At 48.8% G+C, this 25,402-nt stretch overlaps 1 protein-coding gene across 4 annotated transcripts; it reads right to left on the reverse strand.

Moving 5' to 3' along the window:
• Positions 1 to 4,702: 4,702 nt before the first annotated feature.
• On the reverse strand, positions 4,703 to 24,063 carry C1H14orf180 (chromosome 1 C14orf180 homolog). 4 transcript variants are annotated; one of them, XM_038747224.1, is made up of 5 exons: positions 23,839 to 24,063; positions 11,584 to 11,727; positions 10,493 to 10,619; positions 8,769 to 8,792; positions 4,703 to 5,331 (listed from the first exon to the last, which is right to left on the reverse strand). In XM_038747224.1, exons 2-5 carry the CDS (start codon positions 11,599 to 11,601, stop codon positions 5,129 to 5,131), a joined length of 372 nt encoding a protein of 123 aa, XP_038603152.1. In that variant the 5' UTR covers positions 11,602 to 11,727; positions 23,839 to 24,063; the 3' UTR covers positions 4,703 to 5,128. The 4 variants fall into 4 exon arrangements, with proteins under 4 accessions (XP_038603152.1, XP_038603138.1, XP_038603146.1 ...); XM_038747210.1 differs by having other exon boundaries at positions 23,705 to 24,063; XM_038747218.1 differs by lacking the exon at positions 23,839 to 24,063 and adding an exon at positions 12,014 to 12,052.
• Between the last annotated feature and the right edge of the window lie 1,339 nt (positions 24,064 to 25,402).

Below are 25,402 nucleotides of genomic sequence, written 5' to 3' on the forward strand. Positions count from 1 at the left end.
TGGGCAAGTCACTTCACTTCTCTGTGTCTCTGCTACCTCATCTGTAATATGTGGATTAAAGCTGTGAGCCCCATATGGAACAAGGACTGTATCCAACCTGATTAACTTGTACCTACCCAGCACTTAGTTTAAAGGTGTTAGCCCCATGTGTGACATGGACTGTGTCCAGCCTGAACTTCTTGTATTCACCCCAGTGCTTCGTATAGTATGTGGCACATAGTAAGCATTTAACAAATACTATTTATTCCGGCACTTGGCACATAGTAAGCCCTTAAACGTCACAACTGTTATTATTATTGTTATTATATTATAGTTGGAACGCTACTTTATAATACTCAGAGAGGCCACCTCTGGCTGTGCTCCAGGTGAGCGAATCACAAGATGGATTTCAGCTTCTGCCCACATGCTAAAGTCCTGCCAAACCCCTAGTCCCAGCCCCTCGGGGGCACTTCCAAACAGCATCCACCTCGGGGTTGATGGAGTCTTAGGAAACATGGTTGTGGGCAGTCACCTCTTTGGGTTCTCGGCTGCACCCCAGCCCTCGCTCTTCACCAAGGCACCCCTTCTCACCCTGACTGTCCCTCTTGTGATCTCCAAGCTCTTATGTATTGCTCAAAATTTACACCTGGGATTAATGAAGTCCTGATCATAGAGAGCGAGAAGGAAGCCGGTCTGCTATCACCCTAGGATTTCAAATATCCTCCCTCCTCTTTCCCTTTCCAATGCACTTTCGGAACATCCCAGGATTCCTGAGCTGTCGCTGGGCCCAGCCTCTGGGAGCCGGGATAAGAGTCCCGTGGAGTCGGTAGGAGTAAACATTTGACTCTCACTTTGCCTTTCTGGGTCGTGTTGCTGAATCGGTGGCTTGTAGCTTTAATGCTGTTGAAATATAGCTTGTTTTGAAACGGTTTCAGGTCTGGATGCTTATTTGGTCCATCTGGGTTGGGGACAGAGACCAAAAGGATGACCTTGCCCGCAAGGAAATGAAAATTTGGCACCTCAGAATTGATTTTTTTCCTGGCACATTGGGTGGAAGAGCTGGTGTCCCTACAGCTGCAGCAATGGTTTTCTCTGCTTTGTACCACTGGGTACATAGGGCTATTCTTGCTGAAGAATGAATTCACCATCACTCTGTTTGCCCCTGGTGTATAGGCTGGCCTGTCACAGCAGGGTATGGAGGACATTCCTAATCATCTAGCTAAAACATTGCCCCACTGCTTTCCACAGGACGTGTGTTTGTGGGCAACCTGAGTCCAGTTCCTCCCCGAGTCCTTGGGGACTCCCAGCTTTATCTCCTGTTGCTGCCATCCTGGAGACACTGGGTGCTTACTGCATATACAGCCCTGTGCTAAATGACTCTTGGGCACAGAGCACTCTTCTAGGCATCTACTCTGTACTGAGCACAGCGTGGCTCAGTGAAAAGAGCCCAGGCTTTGGAGTCAGAGTTCATGGGTTCAAATCCCGGCTCCGCCAATTATCAGCTGCGTGACTTTGGGCAAGTCACTTAACTTCTCTGTGCCTCAGTTACCTCATCTGTAAAATGAGGATTAAGACTGTGAACCCCATGTGGGACAACCCAATCACCTTGTAATTTCCCCAGTGCTTAGAACAGTGCTTTGCACATAGTAAGCGCTTAATAAATGCCATTATTATTCCAATGGCTAGGGGAGCATGCTGAAGAAGCAGAAGGCATGATCTCAGTGGAAAGAGCCCGGGCTTTGGAGTCAGAGGTCGTGGGTTCTAATCCCGGCTCTGCCACTGGTCAGCTGTGTGACTTTGGGCAAGTCATTTCACTTCTCTGGGCCTCAGTTCCCTCATCTGTAAAATGGGGATGAAGACTGTGAGCCCCACGTGGGACAACCTGATTACCTTGTATCTACCCTAGCACTTAGAACAGTGCATGGCACATAGTAAGTGCTTAACAAATGCTATTATTATTATTATTATTATTATTATTATTATTATTATCATTATTTTATCTCTAGCCCCTAATGGAGGAGAATCAATGGATTGGATGAACCCAGCCTCACCTGACTGAGAGATCAATCAATCAATCATATTTATTGATCACTTACTGTGTGTAGAGCACTGTACTATGCACATGAGAGAGAGGTGTTAGACATGTTCCCTGCCCACAATGAGCTAACAGTCTAGGTGAGGAAGAGAACCCTGATCCTCTCGCATTTGCTAAGAGGAAAATCTTTCGCATTTACCATTCAGCCACCATTACCTTCAACACCAGCCACTATGGTAAGTCAGGTGCTACAGACAATCCCTTGACATCACACGTAAAGAAGAATTCATTGTGGAGACCCAGAGGGATCAAGGGGAATTTGATGGTGTCCCGTTGAGTGGCAGACAGCATGGCTTATTGGATAAAACAAAACCTGGGAGACAGAAGGACCTGGATTCTAATCCCGGGTCCGCCGCTTGTCTGCTGGGTGACCTGGGGCAAGTCACTTTACTTCTCTGTGTCTCAGTTACCTCATCTGTAAAATGGGGTTTAAGACTGTGAGCCCCATGTGGGACCTGGACTGTGTCCTACATGATTAGCTTGTATCTATCCCAGCACTCAGTACAGTGCCTGGCACATAGTAAGTGCTTAACAAATACTATAAAAAACAAACAAAAGATAAACTATGACCCTAACTAACAAGAAGACCCTAGGAGAGACCCTGAGAGGTCAGTTAGTTCAGTCCCCTGCCTCCAGGCAGGTGAATGATTCACCCCTCCCCAGCACTGTCTGGGGTTCTGCTTATCCCTCTGCTATTCCCAGGGGATGAGGCCCCCAGCAGCCGGAATCTAGCCTCACCCTAGCAGATTGGGAGCTGGAGGGGGTGTGGAGCTGAATTTGAGGCCACCTTCTCTGGCCTACCAGGGAAGGTCAGGTGAACTGGCTATCTGCTCCTTCCCTTCCCCCTTCTCTTCATTTCTTTCCACCCCCCACCCACTCCAGAATTCCAGAACTCCTTAGGAACAAGAATTAGAGCTGCCCATCACAGGATCAGCCCTCCCAGAAAGGTCAGGGATCCCTCATCTATCCTTTGCCACCTCCACCTGTCCTCTGGACCCCTTTCCTCTCCTGGTCTGTTTCTCCCTGATGCTGTGACAGTGTCTGGACAGGTGGTGGTGGCACCCTAGTCGTGGGGGAGACTGGCCCCTAGACCTGCCAGCTCCAGCAGGTGTGGGCCTGGGTGGCCCACTGGGAGGGAGACAGGGAGGGAAGACAGGGAAGTGAGCACACTTGTACATACATACGGTCATGTCTGTGTGTGTGTTTGTGTGTTGCATTTGTGTGTGAGTTGTGTGTGTGTGCATGAATATATCTGTAGCTGCACGTGAGTTTATTTTTTACTACAAGGAAAGAGAAAATAAACGCCTAATCTTGCCATTTGGGGTATTTATTTTTCTGAGAAAATAGACCCACTCTGGCCCAATGGAAGGGAACTTCAGAAGGGTCATATGGTCCAATCTCCTTTCTCAGGGTAGGTTGGCTCTCAAACCACCCCTAGAAATGAGTTCCCTCCCCTGTTCCTTACACTACCTCTTAACTTCTCTTCCTTTCAGAAACTACTTCCCAAATCTAACCTAAATCCCTCCTGCTGCACACTAAATTGATGCCCTCTCTCTCCCAGCCTGTGGTGGCCCAGTGGGTGCTTTTTCATGCTTGTCCGGATGATATCCCCGCTTATCTCTGTGCTCCTGTAATCAGGGAGAATAGGATGGGAAGAGAGGGCGGGTATCAGAAGGGAGACTCCCCTTTCTCTGCAGGTGTCCCAGGAGGCCCCTCTCTTTCCCTGGCTGTCCATGCAGGGAGCTGTGGGCTGAGAGGAAGGTCCACGCTCCATGCCAATGGTGGGGTGGGGTGTCTTGCCGCTTGGAAGCGGTCCCTGACCTCAGGGTGAGGGAGATGATCAGGGCCTGGAAGAGAGTCTCTGGTTTTCTTGATTCAGTCACAGGCTCAGTCCCACTCCTGGGGATCACGGGCTGATGTTATCCAGGCCCAGTCAGCATCTTAGATATCTGGCTTACTGGAAAGGTCACAGGCCTGAGAATCAGGAGATCTGGGTTCTAATCCTGGCTTTGCCACTTGCTTACTAAGAGACCTTGGGCAAGTCACTTGACATCTCTGAGCCTCATCCGTAAAATGGGGATGAAATATCTGTCCATGCCACCCTCTTTAGACTGTGAGCCCCATGTGGGGCTGTAAGTGGGTCTGACCCAATTTTCTTTGTGTCTACCCCAAGCGCTTGGTACAGGACCTGGCTCAAAGTAAGCGCTTAATGAAAATGATGGTTTATTATTCAGGAAATGTCTGCTTGAATGCCCCTGAGGGAGAGGTCACAGAGGGTGGCTGGCAGGTGGAGTGGACCAGAGCCTCCTGGAGGGTGCCATGGAGAGGAATTCCCCCACCAAAGAGAAGCATGCTTATATTCCTGTCTATGCAGGCCCAGTGAGACCCTCCTCTAGACGCCGTCTTCTCAACACCTGAGAATCTCCCATCTCTTTATAAACATTCTTTCATGATGATTATCTTTCATCTACCCCAGTGCTTAAAACAGTGCCTGGCACATAGTAAGCGTTTAAAAAATACCAAAAAAAAAATAATAATTAGCTCAATATGCCGGTACAGTTCTCTGCACATAGCAGAGGCCTGGGAAAGTGCTCTGTACACTCAGTAGGTGTGCTGTTTGTTGCTCTGCCCACAGTAGGTACTCACAGTGCTATGCACACAGAAGGTGCTCAGTACAGTCATCTGTACACAGTAGGTGCCCAATACAGAGCACTAAATGCAGCAATTACTCAGCAATATTGACGACGACGACGATGATGACAACTGTGACTCAGAAGCATTTCAGAAGTGTCGGAAGCAGATTTTGGAGCCTCACCTGAAGTTTCCCCCAGTTCGAGGACTCCATTCAGAGAAGGCCAGGGTGCCCTGCTGATGGCAGGGATGAGGGACTGCCTCACCCGCTGCAGTCTCAGCTGGGTGGCCTGTCTGGCTCCATCTTAAGCGCTTAGTACAGTGCAAGTGCTTAGTGCAGTGCTCTGCACACAGCTCTCAATAAATACGACTGAATGAATGGTCCGGGGCTGTGAGGGGGGCGGGGGGACGTCTGGGCCTCGGTCACTGCCGCCCTAACCAGGCCCAACAGGTGAGCGCGGCCTTCCTCAGCTGAATGAGGAAGAGCAGGAGCTGGGACGGCAGGCCCTCCCCGGGCTGGTAGTCCATCCGGGCCCGGCTGTAGCAGAGCCCCCCGGCCAGAAGCAGCAGGATGCATACGGAGATCCTCAGAAGTAGGGAGAGGCCAGCGGGGGTCCGGGCCGGAACTGCGGGGATGCGTATGAGAGGGGAGAAATATTATTAAAGCATGTGGTTATGGTGACCGTCCTGTGGCCCCACCTGTACCCACCTCCCTATGTGGGGCTTCCACAGCCCAGGGGCAAAGCCAGAGACAGGCCAGAGGGCCCTGGCAAGAGTTGGAGGGACAGGCTTTTCCTCTGGTCACTGCCCCAACCTCCAACCCCTTTGGGCACTGCCCCCCAGGTCTGATCTCTCCCCTCTGGGCACCGTTACCCCTCCAGTTTGCCGTCTCCCTTGTTGGCACTGTCCCCCAAAACCTGCCCTCTGCCTTCTGAGTATTATTCCCAACTAGAGTCTTCCCACTTTTCTCTGAGCACTACCTGCTCCCTCCAGCCTGCTCTCTCCCCTAAAGACACTTGGCTCTCAGTATGAGGTATTTATAGAGGCAGTAAAGATAACTGATTTCCTATTACAGCCTAAACCCCCTTCTAGACTGTGAGCCTGTTGTTGGGTAGGGACCCTCTCTATATGTTGCTGACTTGTACTTCCCAAACGCTTAGTACAGTGCTCTGCACACAGTAAGTGCTCAATAAATATGATTGATTGAATGAATGAATGAATGAATGAATGAATAAACCATACACTTCGCTCCTTTAGCACCAGTTCACTCACTGTGCCCAGATCAGTCAATCACATTTATTGAGCGCTTACTGCACGCAGAGCACTGTACTAAGCTCTTGGGAGGGCACAATACAACAGACTTGGTAAACACATTCCCTACCCACAATGAACTCACAGTCTTTCTCTTCTATCTCTCCACCTACCCCTTTCCCACATCCTTTCTTTGGCCTTGGAATTCCCTCTCCCTCCATGTAAGTCAGACCACCACTCTCCCCACCTTCAAAGCCTTACTAAGGTCACGTTTCCTCCAAGATGCCCTCCCTGATTAAACCCTCTTTTCCCGACTCCCTCTCCCTTCTCTGTCATCTATGCATACCCTTTGGGAACTGGATATTCACCCCACCCTCAGCCCCATAGCACTAGGTACATATTTTTAATCCATTTATTCATATTAATGCATGTCTTCCCCTATGAACCCTAAACTCATTGTGGGCAGGGAATGTGTCTGTTTGTTCTTGTATGTACTTTCCCAAGCACTTAGTACAGTGCTTTGCACCCAGTAAGCACTCAGTAAATACGATTGATTGAATGAATGAATGTATCTACTACTAACTCTACTGTATTGTACTCTCCCAAGCACATAGTACAGTTCTCTGCACAGTAAGTGCTCAGTAAATAATAATAATAATGATAATAATGGTATTTGTTAAGCACCTACCATGTGCTGGGCACTGTTCTAAACAGTGGAGTAGATACAAGGTTAACACGTTGTCCCACGTGGGACTCACAGTCTTAATCCCCATTTTACAGACGAGGGAACTGAGACCCAGAGATGTTAAGTGACTTGCCCAAAGTCACACAGCTGACAAGTGGTGGAGCCGGGATTCAAACCCATGACCTCTGACTTCCAAGCCCGGGCTCTTTCCACTAAGCCATGCTGCTTCTCTGCCACAGAATGATTGATAACTGATTGATCAAAGTCATGGTTCCAGCACGGTTACAGTGGGCTGAGCTAGGCTTTCTGTCATGGACTTTGGTGGTGGATTCTCAGCCAGTGCATGGAAATTGGTAGTCAATCAATCGTATTTATTGAGTGCTTACTGTGTGCAGAGCACTGTACTAAGTGCTTGGGAAGTACAAATTGGCAACATATAGAGACAGTCCCTACACAACAGTGGGCTCACAGTCTTAAAGGGGGAGACAGAGAACAAAACCAAACATACTAACGAAATGAAATAAATAGAATAGATTTGTACAAGTAAAATAAATAAATAGAGTAATAAATATGTACAAACATATATACATATATACAGGTGCTGTGGGGAAGGGAAGGAGGTAAGATGGGGGGATGGAGAGGGGGACGAGGGGGAGAGGAAGGAAGGGGCTCAGTCTGGGAAGGCCTCCTGGAGGAGGTGAGCTCTCAGTAGGGCCTTGAAGGGAGGAAGAAAGCTAGCTTGGCGGATGTGCAGAGGGAGGGCATTCCAGGCCAGGGGGAGGAAGTGGGCTGGGGGTCAATGGTGGGACAGGCGAGAACGAGGCACGGTGAGAAGATTAGCGGCAGAGGAGCGGAGGGTGCGGGCTGGGCTGGAGAAGGAGAGAAGGGAGGTGAGGTAGGAGGGGGCGAGGTGATGGACAGCCTTGAAGCCCAGGGTGAGGAGTTTTTGCCTGATTTGAGGAAGGGAGGTTATTCCAGGCCCGAGGCAGCATGTGGGCTAGGGGTCAGCAGTGAGACAGGCGAGAATGAGGCACAGTGAGAAGGTTAGCACTAGAGGAGTGATGTGTGTGGGTTGGTTTGTAGAAGGAGAGTAGCTGAGGTGAGGTCGGTGGTGGTGGGGGCACGGTGGTGGAGTGCTTTAAAGCCAATGGTGAGGAGTTTTTGTTTGATGCGGAGGTGGATGAGCAACCACTGGAGTTTTTTGAAGAGTGGGGTGACACTCCTGCACATTTTTATAGAAAAATGACCCGGACTGCAGAGTGAAGTATGAACTGGAGAGGGAAGAGACAGGAGGCTGGGAGGTCAGCAAGGAGGCTGATACTTCCATCCAAGCTGGAAAGGATGAGTGATTGTATTAAATTGGTAGCAGTTTGGATAGAGAGGAAAGGGCCCTTCTCCATCCCTGATTCTCCCTTCAGTTTACTTGAATGGTCCATCCAACACCCCTAGCTCATCCCTCAACACCTCTCTTTATCCCTGACTCTCCCTCCAGTAATCCAGCATTGGGCATCCAAAACCCTTAATTCTCTCCCCTCCATTCCCGACTCATACTCCAGTGATCCAGCATGGATCATCCAACCCCCCAAGCTCTCCCGTCTCCATCCTTGACTCACCCTCCAGTTTCCCTATATGGACCACTCATTCATGGATTTATCAAAACCTTTAACAGGATTAACTTCTCTCTCTCTCTCTCTCTCTCTCTCTCTCTCTCTCTCTCTCTCTCTCTCTTTCTGTCTCTCCGTCTCTCTCTTCGTCTCTCCCCCCCACCCCCCTTCCTGGGTTGGTCCCAGGATTCACTGAGCCCAGGTCTCTATCTCCCACTGGGGCACCTGGAATGCTGTCTTTTCAGTCGTTTTGGGGTGGTTGGGTGGGACTCAACCCCCTCGCCAACCTTTCCCTGACCACAAAGTGAACCTGTCATTGGAGAAAGAGGGACATGGACTTGGGTCACTACTGGACCCGTCCATGCTTATAATCTTCCCCGGACAGCAACTTCTGTGCTAGACCCTCTGATGCTCCCTCAGGGCCAGGCCCCAAACCCTTGTCCTAGCTGGACTCTCAGCCCGGAATCCCCTCTGCATTGGGGCCGGGCCAGCCTGATGGATGGTCCTTCCCGGGGGAACTTACCCTCGACGTTGTCTTCGAAGAATTCTGGAAGGAGACGGAGAAACCAGGATGAGTGTCCATGACCCCAGTGGGATGGGTCCCACGGGGTATCATGGGCATTGTCTTGGGGAGTGTTGTAAGCAGTGTGGTGGGATATGTCATGGGCAGAGTGGTGAGGTGTGTCATTGGAGTGTAGTGGAATGTGTCACATAGTGTGTCAAAGGCAGTGTGGTGGGGTGCACTGTGGGCAATGTGTCAGGGTGTGTCACATGGTGTGCCATGGACACATGGTGGGGGTTTGTTATAGGCAGTGTGGTGCTGTGTGTCACAGGGTGTGTTGTGGGGAGTGTGGCAGGGTACGTCATGGGTGTGTGGCAGGTTGTGTTGTAGTGTGTCACAGGGTGGGTCATGGGCAGTGTGGAGAGGTGTTTCACGGTGGAAATTAGGGTGAAGGATGGCGATGAGGGGCAGGTGGCAGGGAAAAGTGATCACCAAAGATTTTTAAGGATTCCTCTTCTTTGAGTGTCACAGGCAGGAATGGGTACCCCAAGGCGGGCTAAAAGGAGAGAAACTCCGGGGGGAGGAGCTTCCTGAGTGAGCCAGGGAGCCGTGGTCAGGGCAGGCAGGAATGGGTGCCCCAAGGGGAGCTAAAAGGAGAGAAATTCTGGAGGAGGAGTTTCCTGAGTGAGTCAGGGAGCAGGGTCAGCAGGGTAGGGTGCTCCCCAATCCAGCAACCTTGGGCTCCACCATTGGGTAACTACCCTAGCCAGATATTTCTCCTGAATTCCCCACTGCTTGAGGGGTTTCCTCCAGCACCTGGGAAAGGGGGAGACTTGGATCAGGGATAGAGAGAAAGAGGAGAAGGAGGAACAGGAGAGGAGGAGGGAGAGGAAGAGGAGGAAAAGGCGGAGGAGGAGGTGAGTGTAGTGTGTGGGAGTGGGACAGAGGAGGACGAGAAAGTGTTGCAACCAAAGGAATTTGCTCTTAGCTCTAAAATCTGAATTGGGATTCAAAAACCCAGTGGGTGAAAGGTGAATGTGAAATTTCCAAATGACTCTAGGAATAGCAGAAGACAGATTCTCTCCTGGGGCCCCGAGACCTCCTCCCCCCCTGAAATTTTCCACAGAAGTCCAGACCAAGGTGAAGCATTCCTGGGAGGCCTGTTTCAGCAGTCAGCCTGATCAAGCCCCAATCCCAGATGGTGGGAGAGTCAGGCCCCCCCAGGGCTGGGAGCAAGTGCCCAGACCGCTAGCTTATTTTACCCTCACCCAACCCTGGGGAGTCTGAGAGGGACAGAAATCAGCTCTCAGATGGCCCAGAGAAGCCCAAGGTCACCCAGCCAGCCCATAGCAATCAGAGCTGGGAGACAACCCCTACCCACCCCCCAATCCCCAAGACACCCTGGGGGCATGGGGTTGGGGGCATGGGGAGATGAGTGGGGCAGGAGAGGCTCAGCCTGTGAATGACATTTCCCACTAGACTCCAGGCGGGGCCTGGCTCAGAGCACTTCCTTGCCACCTCTCTCCTACCCCCCACTGTCTGCCACCTGCTTTCTGCCATACACTGTCAACCACCCACTGTCTACCATCCTCTGTCCACCACCTGCTGTCCATCATCTGCTGTCTGACACCCACTGTCCTCTGCCCATTTCCACCTGCTGTCTGCCACCCCATCAGCCACTTGCCACCCTCTTCCCACGGCCTGCTGCATGCCGCCGGGCCGGGCACTGGGGTGATGGAGCGTACCGTGCACAGTGTTGGCCTCGGGCTCCAGGAACCGGACCCGCCTCTCTGCTTTCCGCCTGCTGCCCACAGCTGGGCCTGGGGGTTGGTTTCTCCTCAGGATCGAAGGTGGACACTGCCCGTCCCTGGCCTGTGTGTGTCAGGGGCACAGGGGGACTTAGGGTGGCTGTTGCATTGGAGCAGGAAAATGACCTTCCCTTCCCTCCATTCCCCCCCTGAGCATGGGAAAGGGTGGGAGAAGGAGATGGAGATTCTGGGGATAATTCTCTTCCTGGAGGGTGGGTGGCTGCTTCCTGCTGGGGCTAACCCTTCATTGGGGTCTTCAGCCGGTGATCCCCGCCACAGCCTCCTTCCTCCCTGTTCCCCGTCCCCACTCTTCCCTCCTGACCCACCGTCCCAACCGCACTCCCTGCATCAGATTCCCTCCCTCGACGGATCCCAGCCACATCCCTCCACACTCTCAAAGGCTCCTACAGAGCCACCTCCCCCTGCGAGGTCCTCCATGACTACTCAGAAGCAGCGTGGCATAGTGGAAAGAACACGGGCTTGGGAGCCAGAGGTTGTAGGTTCTAATCCCAGCTTTGTCAGTTATCAGCTATGTGATTTTGGGCAAGTAACTTAATTTTTCTGTGCCTCAGTTGCCTCATCTGTAAAATGGGGATTAAGACTGTGAGTTCCACGTGGGACAACCTGATGACCTTGTATTTATGCCAGATCTTAGTGCTTGGCACATAGTAAGCACTTAACAAACACCATCATTATTATCAGTTCTAATCCCAGCTCCCCCTCTTGTCTGCCATGTGACCTTGGGCAAATCACTTAGCTTCTCTATGCCTCAGTTAGCTCCTCATCTGTCAAATGGGGATAAAGACTGTGAGCCCCACATGGGACAACCTGATTACCTTGAATCTACCCCAGTTCTTAGAACAGTGTTTGGCACATAGTAAGCGCTTAACAAATACTATTATTATTATTATTATTATTATTACCCCCTACCTTCCCAATCATGGACCCCCCCAATTGGGCCTGATGGACAGAAGTCTGCCAGGGTACGAACACAGGTGGACTGGGCTGAGCCTCCCTGCCTGCCTTACCTTGTCTTTCCCAGGCATTGGAGGGGTGACAGGCACTTCCTCATGCTGTTTGGGGGTGCCAGCAAGATGAAATCCAGATCCCTGGGGATCTGTCTCTGGGTGAAATCCTTGTGCAGTGGGTGTCCAGGCCTGGAGGCACAAACCCTTTGGGAAAAGGAAAGGGAGATGGACAATGGTGGTGAGATACCTTTAAATGCCAATTGCCACTCATCCCCACCTTCCCCGCCCCACCTGCTTTAAACCCAGCCCCATCTCTCAGCCCCCAGGAAGCACCACTTGGTCCAGCCTCGCACCTGACAACTAACCGGGGGAAATGAATTAATCAATCAATGGTATTTATTGGGTGCTTAATTTATGTGGAGCACTGAAGTAAGCTCTTAGGAGAATAAGCTCTTGAGAATCAGCATGGCATAGTGGATAGAGCACGAACCTGGAAGCCACATGGTCAAGGGTTTTAATCCCAGCTCTGCCACTTGTCTGCTGTGAAACCTTGGGCAAGTCAGTTGTCTTCTCTGTGCTTCAGTTACCTCATCTGTAAAATGGAGATTGAGACTGTGAGTCCCACACAGGACAGGGACTGTGTCCAACTCCATTTGCTTGTATCCTCTCCAGCACTTAGTGCAGCGCCTGGCACATAGTATGCACTTAACAAATACAGTCAATATTATTATTATTATTATTACAATATCACAGAGTTGGTGGACATGTTCACTGCCCGTAATAAGCTTACAGTATAGAGGGGGAGTCAGACATCAGAATAAGTAAATTACAGATATGCACAAAAGTGCTTTAGAGCTGATGGTAGGGTGAATAAAGGGTGCAAATCCCAGTGCAAGAGCGATGCAGAAGGGAGAGGAAGTAGGGGAAATGAGGGCTTAGTTGGGGAAGGCTTCTTGATAATGATGTGCTTTCAAAGTAGGGAGAGTGTTCATCTGTAGGAACTGAAGAGTGAGGAATTTCCAGGTCATGGCAGGATGTGGGTGAGAGATCGGCAGTGAGATAGATGAGATTGAGGTACAGTGAGTAGATTGGTATTAGAGAAGTGAAGTGCACGGACTGAGCAGTGGTAAGAGAGTAACAGGAGGTAACAAGGTGATTGAGTGATTTAAAGCCAATGGCAAGGAGTTTCTGTTTCAAGTGAAGGTGGATGGGCAACCTCTGGAGCTTCTTGAGGAGTGGGGAAACATGGACTGAGCATTTCTGTAGAAAAATGATCTGGGCAACAGAGTGAAATATGGATTTGAGTGGGGAGAGATAGGCTGGGAAGTCAGCAAGGAGGCTAAAGCAGGAATCAAGGTGAGATAGGATAAGTGTTTCGCTATTAATGACATAGCAGTTGGGATGAAGAAGAAAGGACAGGTTTTAGCAATGTTGCGAAGGTTGAACTAACAGGATTTGGTGATGGATTGAATATGTGGATTGAATGAGATGAGGATAATGCGAAGGTTATAGACTTGTGAGACAGGGAGGAAAGTTGGTGCTGTCTAAAGTGATGGGAAAGTCAGGGAGAAGACAGGGTTGGGGTGATTCATTCATTCATTCAATTGTATTTATTGAGCGCTTACTGTGTGCAGAGCACTGTACTAAGCGCTTGGGAAGTACAAGTTGGCAACATAAGAAGTTCTGTTTTGGGCATGTGAAGTTTGAGGTGACAGGAGGACATCCAAAGAGAGATGTCCTGAAGGCAGGAGGAAAGGTGAGATTGCAGAGAGGGAAAGAAATCAGAGCCAGAGCTGTAGATTTGGGAATCATTCACATAGAGACGGCAATTGGAGCCATGGAAACGAATTAGTTCTCCAACGGTGTGGGTGTAGATGGAGAATAGACGGGAACCCATAACTGAGCCTTGAAGGAGTCCCACAGTTAGAGGTTGGGAGGCAGAGGAAGGAGCCTGTGAAAGAGACTGAGGCTGAGAGCCCAGAGAGATAGGAGAACTAAGAGAGGACAGTGATAGTGAAGCCAAGATTGGATAATGTTTCCAGGAGAAGGGAAAGGTTGACAGTATCGAAAGCAGAGGAGAGGTGAAGGAGGATTAGGATTGAGTAGAGGTCATTGGAATTTTTGAGAAGGAGATCATTTATGACCTTTAAGAGGGCCCAAAGAAGCTTACAGTCTAGAGGATGTGAGTCATTTAGTGGGATTTATATGGACGGGAAGGTGAGCCGCTTGGGTGAAATTCCCTGCTCTGGCACCCTGCTCAGAGCCTCAGTGGAACACCTGGGCGTTGGGACACAACGGTCCATTTACTTGCTGGAGGCAAATGAGGAAATTGCATCAGCGAAGAAATCCACATCACTCTGGCCAATTGTTTGATGCTTAGGAGAAAACACTGCCCTTGCCTGAATGCCTTCCCTTCCTCCGCCTGCAGGAATAACGATTTTTGACAAGCAGGGTGCGGCATAATGACAGTCTCAGAGAAGATCTATCCTGCCTGGTTCAATTATTTCCAATCCCAGCAATTTTTTCATCTCATTGAATCTAGTTTTATTGCCCACGGGTCGAAGAGGAAGATGGTTATTATGACGATGGGCTGTTTACCATCGCTGTTAGCACTTCAAACCAGGCTTTGCAGGTATGTGGACACAGTGAGGGGGGAGGCGGAGGTGGGGGAAGGAAGGCTTCCTGTCATAACAGACCAAGGGTTGTCTGTGACCTCCATGCTGGAGCTGACTCCCATTGCTACTCTAACATCACCATTCTGGGCACCAAGTGAAGATTAGTCCGACATCTGTTGGTAGGGGGGCTCGACAGCCTTATGCCGTCGAGTTGTCTCCATCACATAGCGACACCATGGACACAACTCTCCCGGAATGCCCCACCTCCATCTGCAAACATTCTGGTAGTGTATCTATAGAGTTTTCTTAGTAAAAATGTGGAGGTGGTTTACCATTGCCTCCTTCCATGCAGTAAGCTTGAATCTCCACCCTCAACTCTCTCCCATGTCACTGCTGCCCAGCACAGGTGAGTTTTGACTTGTAGCTGATTATTTTCCATTCTCTAGCCATTGCCCAACATAGGAATAGAATGGGTAGGCCTCTGCTTGACTCTCTCTCCAGTAGTCAAGAATGATAGAGTCCTGGAGGGGGAGATCTTCCCCACTGAGATTTTTTTACAGTATTTGTTAAGTCCTCTAGCACTGGGGTAAATACAAGATAATCAAGTTGGACACAATCTCTGTCCCATGAGGGGCTCACGGTCTTAATCCGCAATTTACAGATGAAGTAAATTATGTACAGAGAAGTGCAGTAAGTTGCCCAAGGTCACACAGCAGACAAGTAGTGGAGCATGGATTAGAACCCAAGTCCTCTAACTCCCTAGCCCATGCTCCTTCCACTAGACCACACTGTTCAATAAATATGATTGATTGATTGGTCACTGCAGGGAAATTCATTCATTCATTCATTCAATCGTATTTATTGAGAGCTTACTGTGTGCACAACACTATACTAAGCTTTTGGGAAGTACAAATCAGCAACATATAGAGACGGTCCCTACCCAGCAACAGGTTCACAATCTAGAAAGAGGAGACAGACAACAAAACAAAACAACTAGACAGGTGTGAATACCATCAGAATAAATAGAGATATAGCTATATAAACATTATTAATAAAATAGAGTAATAAATATGTACAAATATACACAAGTGCTGTGGGGAGGGGAGGGGGGTGATGGGGAGGGGAGGAGGAAGAGGAGAGGAAAAAGGTGGGCTCAGTCTGGGAAGGCCTCCTGAAGGAGGTGAGCTCTCAATAGGTCTTTGAAGGGAGGAAGAGAGCTAGTTTGGTGGATGTGTGGAGGGAGGGCATTCCAGGCCAGAGGTAGGATGTGGGCCAGAGGTCGATGGCGGGACAGGCGAGAATGAGGCACAGTGAGGAGGTTAGCGGCACAGGAGCGGAGGGTGCGGACTGGGCTGCAGGAGGGGAGAAGGGAGGTGAGGTAGGAGGAGGCGAGGTGATGGAGAGCTTTGAAGCTAAGAGTGAGGAGTTTTTGCTTGATTCAAAGGTTGATAGGCAACCACTGGACATTTTTGAGGAGGGGAGTGACATGCCCAGAGCGTTTCTGTACAAAGATAATCTGGGCAGCAGAGTGAAGTATAGACTGAAGTGGGGAGAAACAGGAGGATGGGAGATCAGAAAGCGGGCTGATGCAGTAATCCAGTCGGGTTAGTACGAGAGATTGAACCAGCAAAGTAGCGGTTTGGATGGAGAGGAAAAGGCAGATCTTGGTGATGTTGTGGAGGTGAGACCAGCAGATCTGGGTGATGGATTGGATGTGTGGGGTGAATGAGAGAGTGGAGTCAAGGACGACACCAAGGTTGTGGGTTAGTGAGACCGGAGGGATGGTAAGATTCAGGGAGGGGAGTTAGAGATGTTGGACAGTCCATGCTGAGTCGCTGAAGGAGAATCATAGGTGGAGAGAGGAGATATAGGGGTGTTGATGGGCCAATACTGGGTCACTGGTGGGACAGTCACAGTTGGAGAAGGGAGAGTTAGGGGTGTTGGAGGGTCCATGCTGGGTCACTGGAAGGAGAGTCATAGATGGAGAGAGGGGAGGGTAAGGGGTGTTGGGTGTCCAGGCTGGGTCACTGGAGGAAGGGGCGGGATGGAAAGGGAAGAGTTAGGATGTTGAATGGTCCCTCCCAAACCTAGAGAGGGGATGTTCATAGAGGAAACCAGTGCACAACTCCTCTAAGCATTCTGGTATTGTTTTCAATGACAAGAGTTCTAGACTGGACAGACCATAGCTGATTGGGGCTTACATATGTCCGTTCTCATGAAGACAGGAAGTCTCAGCCCTCTATCACTTCACATAGCCAGGAGATGAGTGCCCTCTAATATCAGTGCCCTTACAAATGACGAGTGCAAAGCCCCCTCTCTCCCTACAGTGAGTCCTGTCTGGGAGACAAAGAGGAATTAGAGGGAGGTGAGCCAAGGTAACGCAGGTGGCACATAATAATAATAATGATGGCATGTATTAAGCACTTACTATGTGCAAAGCACATAGTGCAAAGCACTGTTCTAAGTGATGGGGCGGTTACAAGGTGATCAGGTTTTCCTCACAGGGGGCTCACAGTCTTCATCCCCATTTTACAGATGAGGTAACTGAGGCACAGAGAAGTGAAGTGACTTCCCCAAAGTCACACAGCTGACAATTGGCAGAGCCGGGATTCGAACCCCTGATGTCTGACTGCAAAGCCCATGCTCTTTCCACTGAGACACATGATTCAGGAATGTGGGGCTGGTCCTCCCCGCTGCTGCTTTGCTTTGGAGACCATCCTGTGCCCGGCATGGAGAAAGGCCCAGTTACTTAGTCTGGATGTTTTCCACTGTCTCTTGCCAAGGGCAGGCTGTTCGGGCCCACGGCCAGAATCTTTATTCGGAGCTGGAATGGTCTGGATCACGGAGCTCTGTTGTCCTTGGATCATCCAGGCTCTCGCTCGACCTAGTGCTCTGTTCTTTCCCCTGATATGAGGGTCTGTTTTCTTGAGACCCCCTTCTCCTGGGCCTTGGCACACCTGGGTCTCTGTGGGTTCCTGAGTCAGGCTGGCAAGGGAGGAGAATCCCCTGAAAACGATTGTTTTCCCAGCCTCTCTGGTCATCTCGGCCGGACTGGGGTTTCTCAGCCGGGGCTCGGAGGAGAACATCATGGAGTGGAGTCATTGAGTCCAACTCCTTGTCTCTGGACAGATCCATACTTCCCGGTCAGTCAGCCCTTTGTACTTATTGAGCACTTATTATGTGCAGAGCACTGTACTAAACACTTGGGAGAGTACAATATAACAGTATAACAAACACTCTCTGCCTACTTTTTCATTTATTCACTCAGTCATATTTATTGAGTGCTTACTGTATGCAGAGCAATATATTAAGTGCTTGGGAGAGTAAAGGATAGCAATATAGTAGACACATTCCCTGCCCACAAAGAGCTTACAGTCTAGAGGGGGAGACAGGCATTAATATAAATAAATAAAATTACAGATATGTACAGATATGTACAGAAAGACATGGGCCCTCTCCTTTTTGTTCAAGCCCCCTAGACTCCCTCAATCACCTGTTTTATCCTCCCCTAACTGGGATGTTCTTCCTTGTATCTAACCTGAATTTGCCTTGCTGCAGTTGAAGGTTTGGGTTCTGGAAGAAGCCCTTTCATGAACCTGAAACAGCAAGGTACACTAATCGTGCCCCGTGACAGTCTGCCCCTGAATAGACCCCCTGGTCAGCTGGACATACCTGGGTTCAGTCAGTCAGTCAATCATATTTATTGAGTGCTTGCTGTATGCAGAGCACTGTACTAAGTGCTTGGGAGAGTACAATATAATAGTATAATAATAATGATGGTATTTGTTAAGCACTTACTATGTGCAAAGCACTGATCTAAGCGCTGGGATGATCAGGTTGTCCCACGTGGGGCTCACAATCTTAATCCCCATCTTACAGATGAGGTAACTGAGGCCCAGAGAAGTTAAGTGACTTGTCCAAAGTCACACAACTGACAAATGGCAAAGCAGGATTAGAATCCATGACCTCTGACTCCCAAACCCAGGCTCTTTCCACTGAGCCATGCTGCTTCTATAACAGAGACATTCCCTACCCACAACGAGTTTATAGTTAGTACTTAGTGGGTGTAGAGCACAGTACTAAGTTTTTGGGAAAGTACAATAGGACAATGGAACAGAGACATTTCCTGACCTTAGCAAGCTTATATTGAACACTTACTGTATTCAGAGCACTGTATTAAGTGCTGTAGGGAGTGTGTCTGCTATTATATTGTACTCTCCCAAGAGCTTAGTACAGTGATCTGAACACAGAAAGAGCTCAATACATACGATTGACTCACTGACTGACTTCAACGTAACAGACACATGCCCTGCCCATGGTGAGCTTACTGTCTAAAGTGGGAGACAGACATTTATATAAATAAATAAAGCTACCCACCTGGGGCTCAGGGCAAAGAGTCTGGACGTCCCTACATCCCTGTCTGGGAGGCTGTGAGGATGGTCACCTTTGCAAGTCCAGCATCAGAGCAGCAGCGGGCAACCAGGGCTTGAGCAAACTCCTTTTTGGCTGCCCAAGGCACCGTAATCCAACTAGGTCAACAACACCAAACCCGCCTAAGAAACACGATCCTCAGCTGAGCACAGAGTTACAACAGCCCTGGGAAGTGTGCTCAGGTTTCCATTCATTTATTTTTTAATGGTTATTCGTTAAATGCTTACTATGTGCCAGACAGGTTATTAAGAGCTGGGGTAGACATAATCTACCACTACTAATAATTATGGCACTTGTTAAGTGTTTATTTTGTGCTGTCCTAAGCACTTGGGTAGTTACAAGGAAATCAGTTTGGACACAGTCCCTGTCCCACAGGGGGCTCACAGTCTTAATTCCCATTTTACAGAAGAGGGAACTGAGGCCTAGAGAAGTGAAGAGACTTGCCTAAGGTCTCACAGCAGACAAGTGGTAAAGCCGAGATTAGATCCCAGGTCCTTCTGACTCCCAGAGCTGTGCTCTTTCCACTAGGCCATGCTACTTCTCCGTACCAGGCACTGTACTAAGTGCTGGGTTAGGTACAAGCTAATCACAGTCACTGTCTCACATGGGGCTCACAGTCTTAATCCCCAATTTACAGTTGAGGAAACCGAGGCAGAGAGAAGTGAAGTGACTTGGCCAAGGTCACACAGCAGGCAAGTGCCTTTCCCCTCCCAACCCTGCAGCATTTATAATATATTTGTAATTGTATTTATTTGTATTAATGTCAGTCTCCCCCACTCTAGACTGTGGGTTCCTTGTGGGCAGGGATTGTCACTGTTTATTGTTGTACTCTTCCTTCCCAAGGGCTCAGTACACACAGTAAGTGCTTAATAAATACGATTGAATGAGTGAATGAAGTGGCAGAGCTGGGATTCATTCATTCAGTCAGTCATATTTATTGAGTGCTTACTGTGTGCAGAGCATTCATTCATTCATTCATTCATTTATTCAATCATATTTATTCAGCGCTTACTGTGTGCAGAGCACTGTACTAAGCGCTTGGGAAGTATAAGTTGGCAACATATAGAGATGTCCCCTAACCAACACCAGGCTCACAGTCTAGAACAGGGAGACACAATGGGAGGACAGGGTTTGAGTGGGAAGATAAGGAGTTCTGTTTTGGACATGTTAAGTTTGAAGTGTCAGTGGGACATACATGCTACTAAATAAATAACAAGAATATTTAAGTGCTCACTATGTGAGAGCACTGTACTAAGTGCTTGGGAAGTACAAGTCAGCAACATATAGAGACGGTCCCTACCCAACAACAGGCTCACAGGTCCTTCTGACTGAGGCACATGCTCTATTCAATAGACATTAAACAGTGAAAATTTTCTCTTTGCTGGAGGAATTGGAAGGACCCTACTTCTCCCCAGGGCCAGAAGTCCTCCAGCTGTTCTGCCTCACAGGAGTCCGAGGGCCACGTGACCCAGATCTGATAGGAGACCCTACCCCTCCCGGAGGCCACAACTTCAACAGCTGGCGCTTTTCCTGAAATGATATGAAAGTTTCCATCCAGATTCAACCTAAGCATTTTCACCTCCGCCTTCTCATTCTACCCCCACCACATCCCTGAACAGTAGGGATGATTCTCCCCGTTTTACAGATGGGAGCGCTGAGGCACGGGACGGTGAAGGGGAAACACAGCAGGCCTTCGGTGGATCTGGGACTCAGGGTAAGGTTTCCTGACTTCCCACTAGGCCATGACGCTAGTTTTGGTGATGAGAGGCTTTATCACAGGGTTGAGGGTTCAATGATGAGAGTTTTCTTCCTTCCAGCAATTCTAGGCTCTGCCGTTGAATCATTTCACAGTGGATGGAGTAAATAAGGAGGGAAGCGGGGTCCCAGGTAGGAAACCTGCCCTGATCTGTACCACAGATTGATTATTGATATCATCGACTGATTGATCAATGAACCTAGCAGGATTGTTGTCCTGTCACCCTGGTGGAGGGGTGAAATGGGCAGAAGCAGCAAGGCATAGCATGTTGAGGTTGTGCCATTAAGGTTCATTCATTCAGTCGTTCATTCAATCCTATTTATTGAGTGTTTACTGTTTGCAGAGCACTTTACTAAGCACTTGGGAGAGTACAATATAACAATACGAAGACATATTCCCTGTCCACAAAGAGCTTACAGCCTAGAGGGCAAGAGAGACATTAGTATAAATAAATAAATTACGGATAAGTGTATCTGGTCCTGGGAGTGGGGATGAATAAAGGGAGCAAGTCTGGGTGGCACAGAAGGGGTGGGAGAAGAGGAAAGGAGGGCTTAGTTAGGGAAGGCCTCTTGGAGGAGTTGTGCCTTCAATAAGGCTTGGAAATGAGGGGAGTAATTGTCTGTTGTGAAGGCTGCTGAAGGCTACTGAAGGACTGACTATGGGAGTCTTGCAAAATGAGAATACCTGCTCTCCCTTCTACTTAGACTATGAGCCCCATGTGGGACAGGGCCTGTATAAAACCTAATTTGTACCTATCTCAGGGCTTAGAATAGCGTTTTACACATAGTGAGCACTCAATATCATTATGAAAAAATGGTTACCTAATGTTTCTGGCCAAGAACATGCATCAGCCCCGACAACCAATTTCCTCTGCTCTGCTTGGTATGGCACAACGTTGCCACTGTGCTGTGGGCTCTTGAGCTGTTAATAGGTTTACACACAGTTGCATATATTTCCCAATTTTTTATGGTATTTGCTAAGTGCTTACTACGTGGCTAGGCACTGTACTAAGCACTGGGGTAGATACAAGGTAATCAGGATGGACACGGTCCGTGTCCCAAATACCCATTTTACAGATGGGGCACAGAGAAGCGAAGTGACTTTACCCAAGATCACACAGTGGACAAGTGTTGGAGCTGAGATTAGAACCCATGCCCTTTGGCTCCCAGGCCTGTGCTCTATCCACTAAGCCACGCTGTTCTCTATGCTGCCCATCCGCTCATTTGTTGCACCCATTGTCCCACTGGGTATAAGATTGGTGGAGACGAGATAGGCTGAGTGGCACTGTACCAAAACTACTTGGACCACAATGCATTCTTTTATATAGGTTCTTGGGTCTGAAATCTTTGTGAATGGTTGAGAGGTTTGTCAGTCAATCAATCAAACAATCAGTCAAAGGTATTTACTAAGTGCTTACCGTGGGCAGAGCACTATATTAACACTGTAAGCCAATTGTTGGCAGGAAGCATGTCTATCTTATCTGTTGTATTTTCGCAAGTATTTTAGGACAGTCCTCTGCTCACAGTAAGTGCTCGAAAAATACCATAGATTCATTGATTAAGTGCTTTGGAGAGAACAATACAAAAGTTTTGAATAGCAAACTGAAGCAGCGTGGTACAATGGAAAGGGCACGGGTTTTGGAGTCAGAGGTCGTGGGTTCAAGTCCCAGCTCAGCCACCTGTCAGCTGTGTGACTTTGGGCAAGTCACTTAACTTCTCTGGGCCTCGGTTACCTCATCTGTAAAATGGGGATTAAGACTGTGAGCCCCCTTGGGACAACCTGATCACCTTGTAACCTCCCCAGTGCTTAGAACAGTGCTTTGCACATAGTGTTTAATAAATGCCATTATTATTATTATTATTGTTATTATTAGTCCCTGTAGGCAGAACACTGTACTGGACTCCTACTGTATATAGAGCACTGTACTAAACACATACAGTGGACACGTAATATTGTACTAAGCTCCTATTGTGTGCCAGAGCAGTGTACTGAGCAGTGTACTGAGCAGCCGCTGCGTGCAGAGCTATGTTCTCGCTGCCCACTGGCCTAGTGGATAGAGCATGAGCCTGGGAGTCAGAAGGACCTGGGTTCCAATCCTGCTCTGCCACTAGTCTGCTGTGTGACGTTGGGGAAGTCACTTTACTTCTCTTTGCCTCATTTACCTCATCTGTAAAATGGGAATTAATCAATCAGTCAAGGGTTTTTATTGTGTGCTTACTATGTGCAAAGCACTGTACGAAGCACTTGGGAAAGTAAAAACTGTGGGTCCCATGTGGGATATGGACAGTATCCAACCTGATTAGAATGTGTCTACCTTGGTGCTTAGTACAGTGCCTGGTACATAGGAAAGCAGCATGGCCTAATGGATACAGCATGGGCCTGGGAATCAGAGGGTTCTAATCCTGACTCTGCCATATGTCTGATATGCTAACTTGGGCAAGTCACTTAACTTCTCCGTGCCTCAGTTATTTCATCTGTAAAATAGGGATTAAGACTGTGAGCCCCTTGTGAGACAGGGACTGTAACCAACCTGATCAGCTTTTATCTGCCCCAGCGCTTAGAACAATGCTTGACACGTGGAAAACGCTTAACAAATATCATCACTAGTATCATCATCATTATATAGTAAGCGCTTAACAAATATAATTTTAAAAAAAGGTCACTGCCTGGTCATTTACTTTGTGCACAGTACTGTACAAGGTGCCTGGAGACAAACAACAATACTCACTGCCCCTAAAGCAGTTGCAATCTATCAAAGATGAGAGCTAGAGGCTTTTCCCAATGGGTGCTTGTCAGTGCAGGGAGAGAGGGGAGGAGGGGAGAAGTTGCTGCATGGAAGACCCTCTAAAATATCCGAAGGAAGAGAAACTGTGTGGTCCCTGGGACCTGCCGATCTTCTATCTACCCCAGTGCTTGTCACATATTAGGCACTTAACAAAAACCACTATTCTTAGTAGTGTGTAAGATCATTGTGGACAGAGAATGTGTCTGTTATGATGTTATACTCTCCCAAGTGCTTAGTACAGTGCTCGGCACACAGTATGTGCTCAATAAACACGATCGACTGACTGACTATTATCAGCATTAATATTAAGAAGAGAACCAAAGCTTCCCCTGGAGGTGCTCAGTAAATATGATTGAATGACTATTATCATCATTCATATTAAGAAGATAACGGATGCTTCCCCTGGAGGGAAAGAGATGCCGGGAATATGAGACACCGAGTCCACAAGGGCTAGGGCTAACCCCCAGCAAGTCCTGGCATAAAGTCCACATGGGAGAAAACTGTGCCCCTCCCCTCTCCTTGCCCTGAGCCACAGTGGGGCAGTGAAACTGAAGAAAGCAGCAGGGCTAGGAACACAGAAAACCGGCTACTTACCTGTGCTGGGCAGCTCTGTTCCAAGTGATTCACCCCACTGGAGTGCTCTCCCCTTCTGGGAAAATTATTCTCCCAGTTGCTCGGGGGCCTGCTTCAGAGCCAAAACCCAGTAGGCCGAAGCCCCAGAAACAAACCTCTGGCTGCTGGAGGGCAGGACCAGGCCCCAACGGGGCTAGCCTGCCTTCTGTTCCCCACCCGCTGATTCCCGGGGCCGGAGAGAGCTCTTCCTCCCAACCTGGAACAATGCTGTACAACGTCTTTGGCTTCAGATAGAATCCGGCAGGATGGAGTGGTTTCAGGGGCTCAAATCAAAGTTCCCGGAGGCCTCAAACAGAGCGGGCCCCGGCTAGCGACTGGGCCGATAACCAGCTTCCAGCCACACACAGAGGGGAAAACAATTAAGTAACGCCACAAGTATGCAAAAGATTCATTTCCTCTCCCCTCTTCCCCCTCCCCTACTCCCCTCGTCCTGGGTCTCCTCCCTCATGGCCCGCCCTTAATGTTGCACAGCCTGTCCTCTCCCTCACCCTCTTCTGTCACCCCCACTCACCCTGTAACTGGTTTCACTTTTTGGGTTTGGAATTTCAGGGCCAGAACGGAGGGAAGCAGAGTGACTTTAGAAGCAGCGTGGCTTAGGGAAGAGAGCATGGGCCTGGGGGTCAGAAGTTCCTGGGTTTTAATCCCAGCTCTGCCATATGTCTGCTGCGTGACCTTGGGCTAGTCACTTCCCTTCTCTGGGCCTCAGTTACCATATCTGTAAAATGGGAATTAAGACTGTGAGCCCCATGCGGGAAAGGGACTGTGTCCAACCTGATTAACTTGTTTTCATTCAATTCATTCATTCAGTCAGAATTAACGAGCACTTATTGTGCACAGAGCACTGTACTAAGCACTTGGTAAAGTACAATACAACAATATATAATGACATTCCCTGCCCAAAACGAGCTCACAGTCAGAGTTGGTGAGAAAGATATCAATACAAATAAATAATTCCTTGGTACTTAGAACAGTGCTTGGCACATAGTAGGTGCTTAGCAAGTACCATAATTATCATTATAATTATTTTTAGGGAAAAGAGGGGAGTACCATTACCTCAGGACTGTGGGAAGAAGGTGATGAGTGGGGGCTTGGGTTGGGGCAGCACTGACAGCTTCCAAAGAATGCTGGGAGTCTGGAGAACCCCACACTCTAAGACCAGAAGAAACCATCAGCAGCAAACTTATTCCAGTTTCCTCCTCTTCCCCCATCCACCACCCAATCTCCTTTCATGAAAGCTAGAGAAAAGCAGGGAATGTTTCATTTCATTTCAAACCCATTGTCTGATTTTTTTTTAAGTCCCGTGCCTGATTTCCATTTGGTCTGCCCTGGTCTATTTTAGGTCCTGACCACGTGGTTTGGTGTTTGTATCCACAGCTGGGTTTTTCCATGTGGGAGAAAGAGAGGCCTGCTAAAGCGGCCGGGAGTCAGCAGGCCTGAGTTCTAATCCCAGCTTTGCCATGGGTCTGTTGTGTGCTATGTAAATCACTTAACTTCTCTGAACCTTAGAGTCCTCAGCTGTAAAATGGGGAGAATGATCTTGGTCTCTGTGTCCAAGGGATGTTGTGATAAAAATGAACTTATTAATGTGACAGTGCTTGGGGAAAATGAAAGCACATTCAAAGGGTTATATGGAGAAACCGATGAGTAGAGAGGATTAGA

Source organism: Tachyglossus aculeatus, chromosome 1 (genome assembly GCF_015852505.1).
Source record: "Tachyglossus aculeatus isolate mTacAcu1 chromosome 1, mTacAcu1.pri, whole genome shotgun sequence".
Classification (NCBI taxonomy): Eukaryota; Metazoa; Chordata; class Mammalia; order Monotremata; family Tachyglossidae; genus Tachyglossus; species Tachyglossus aculeatus.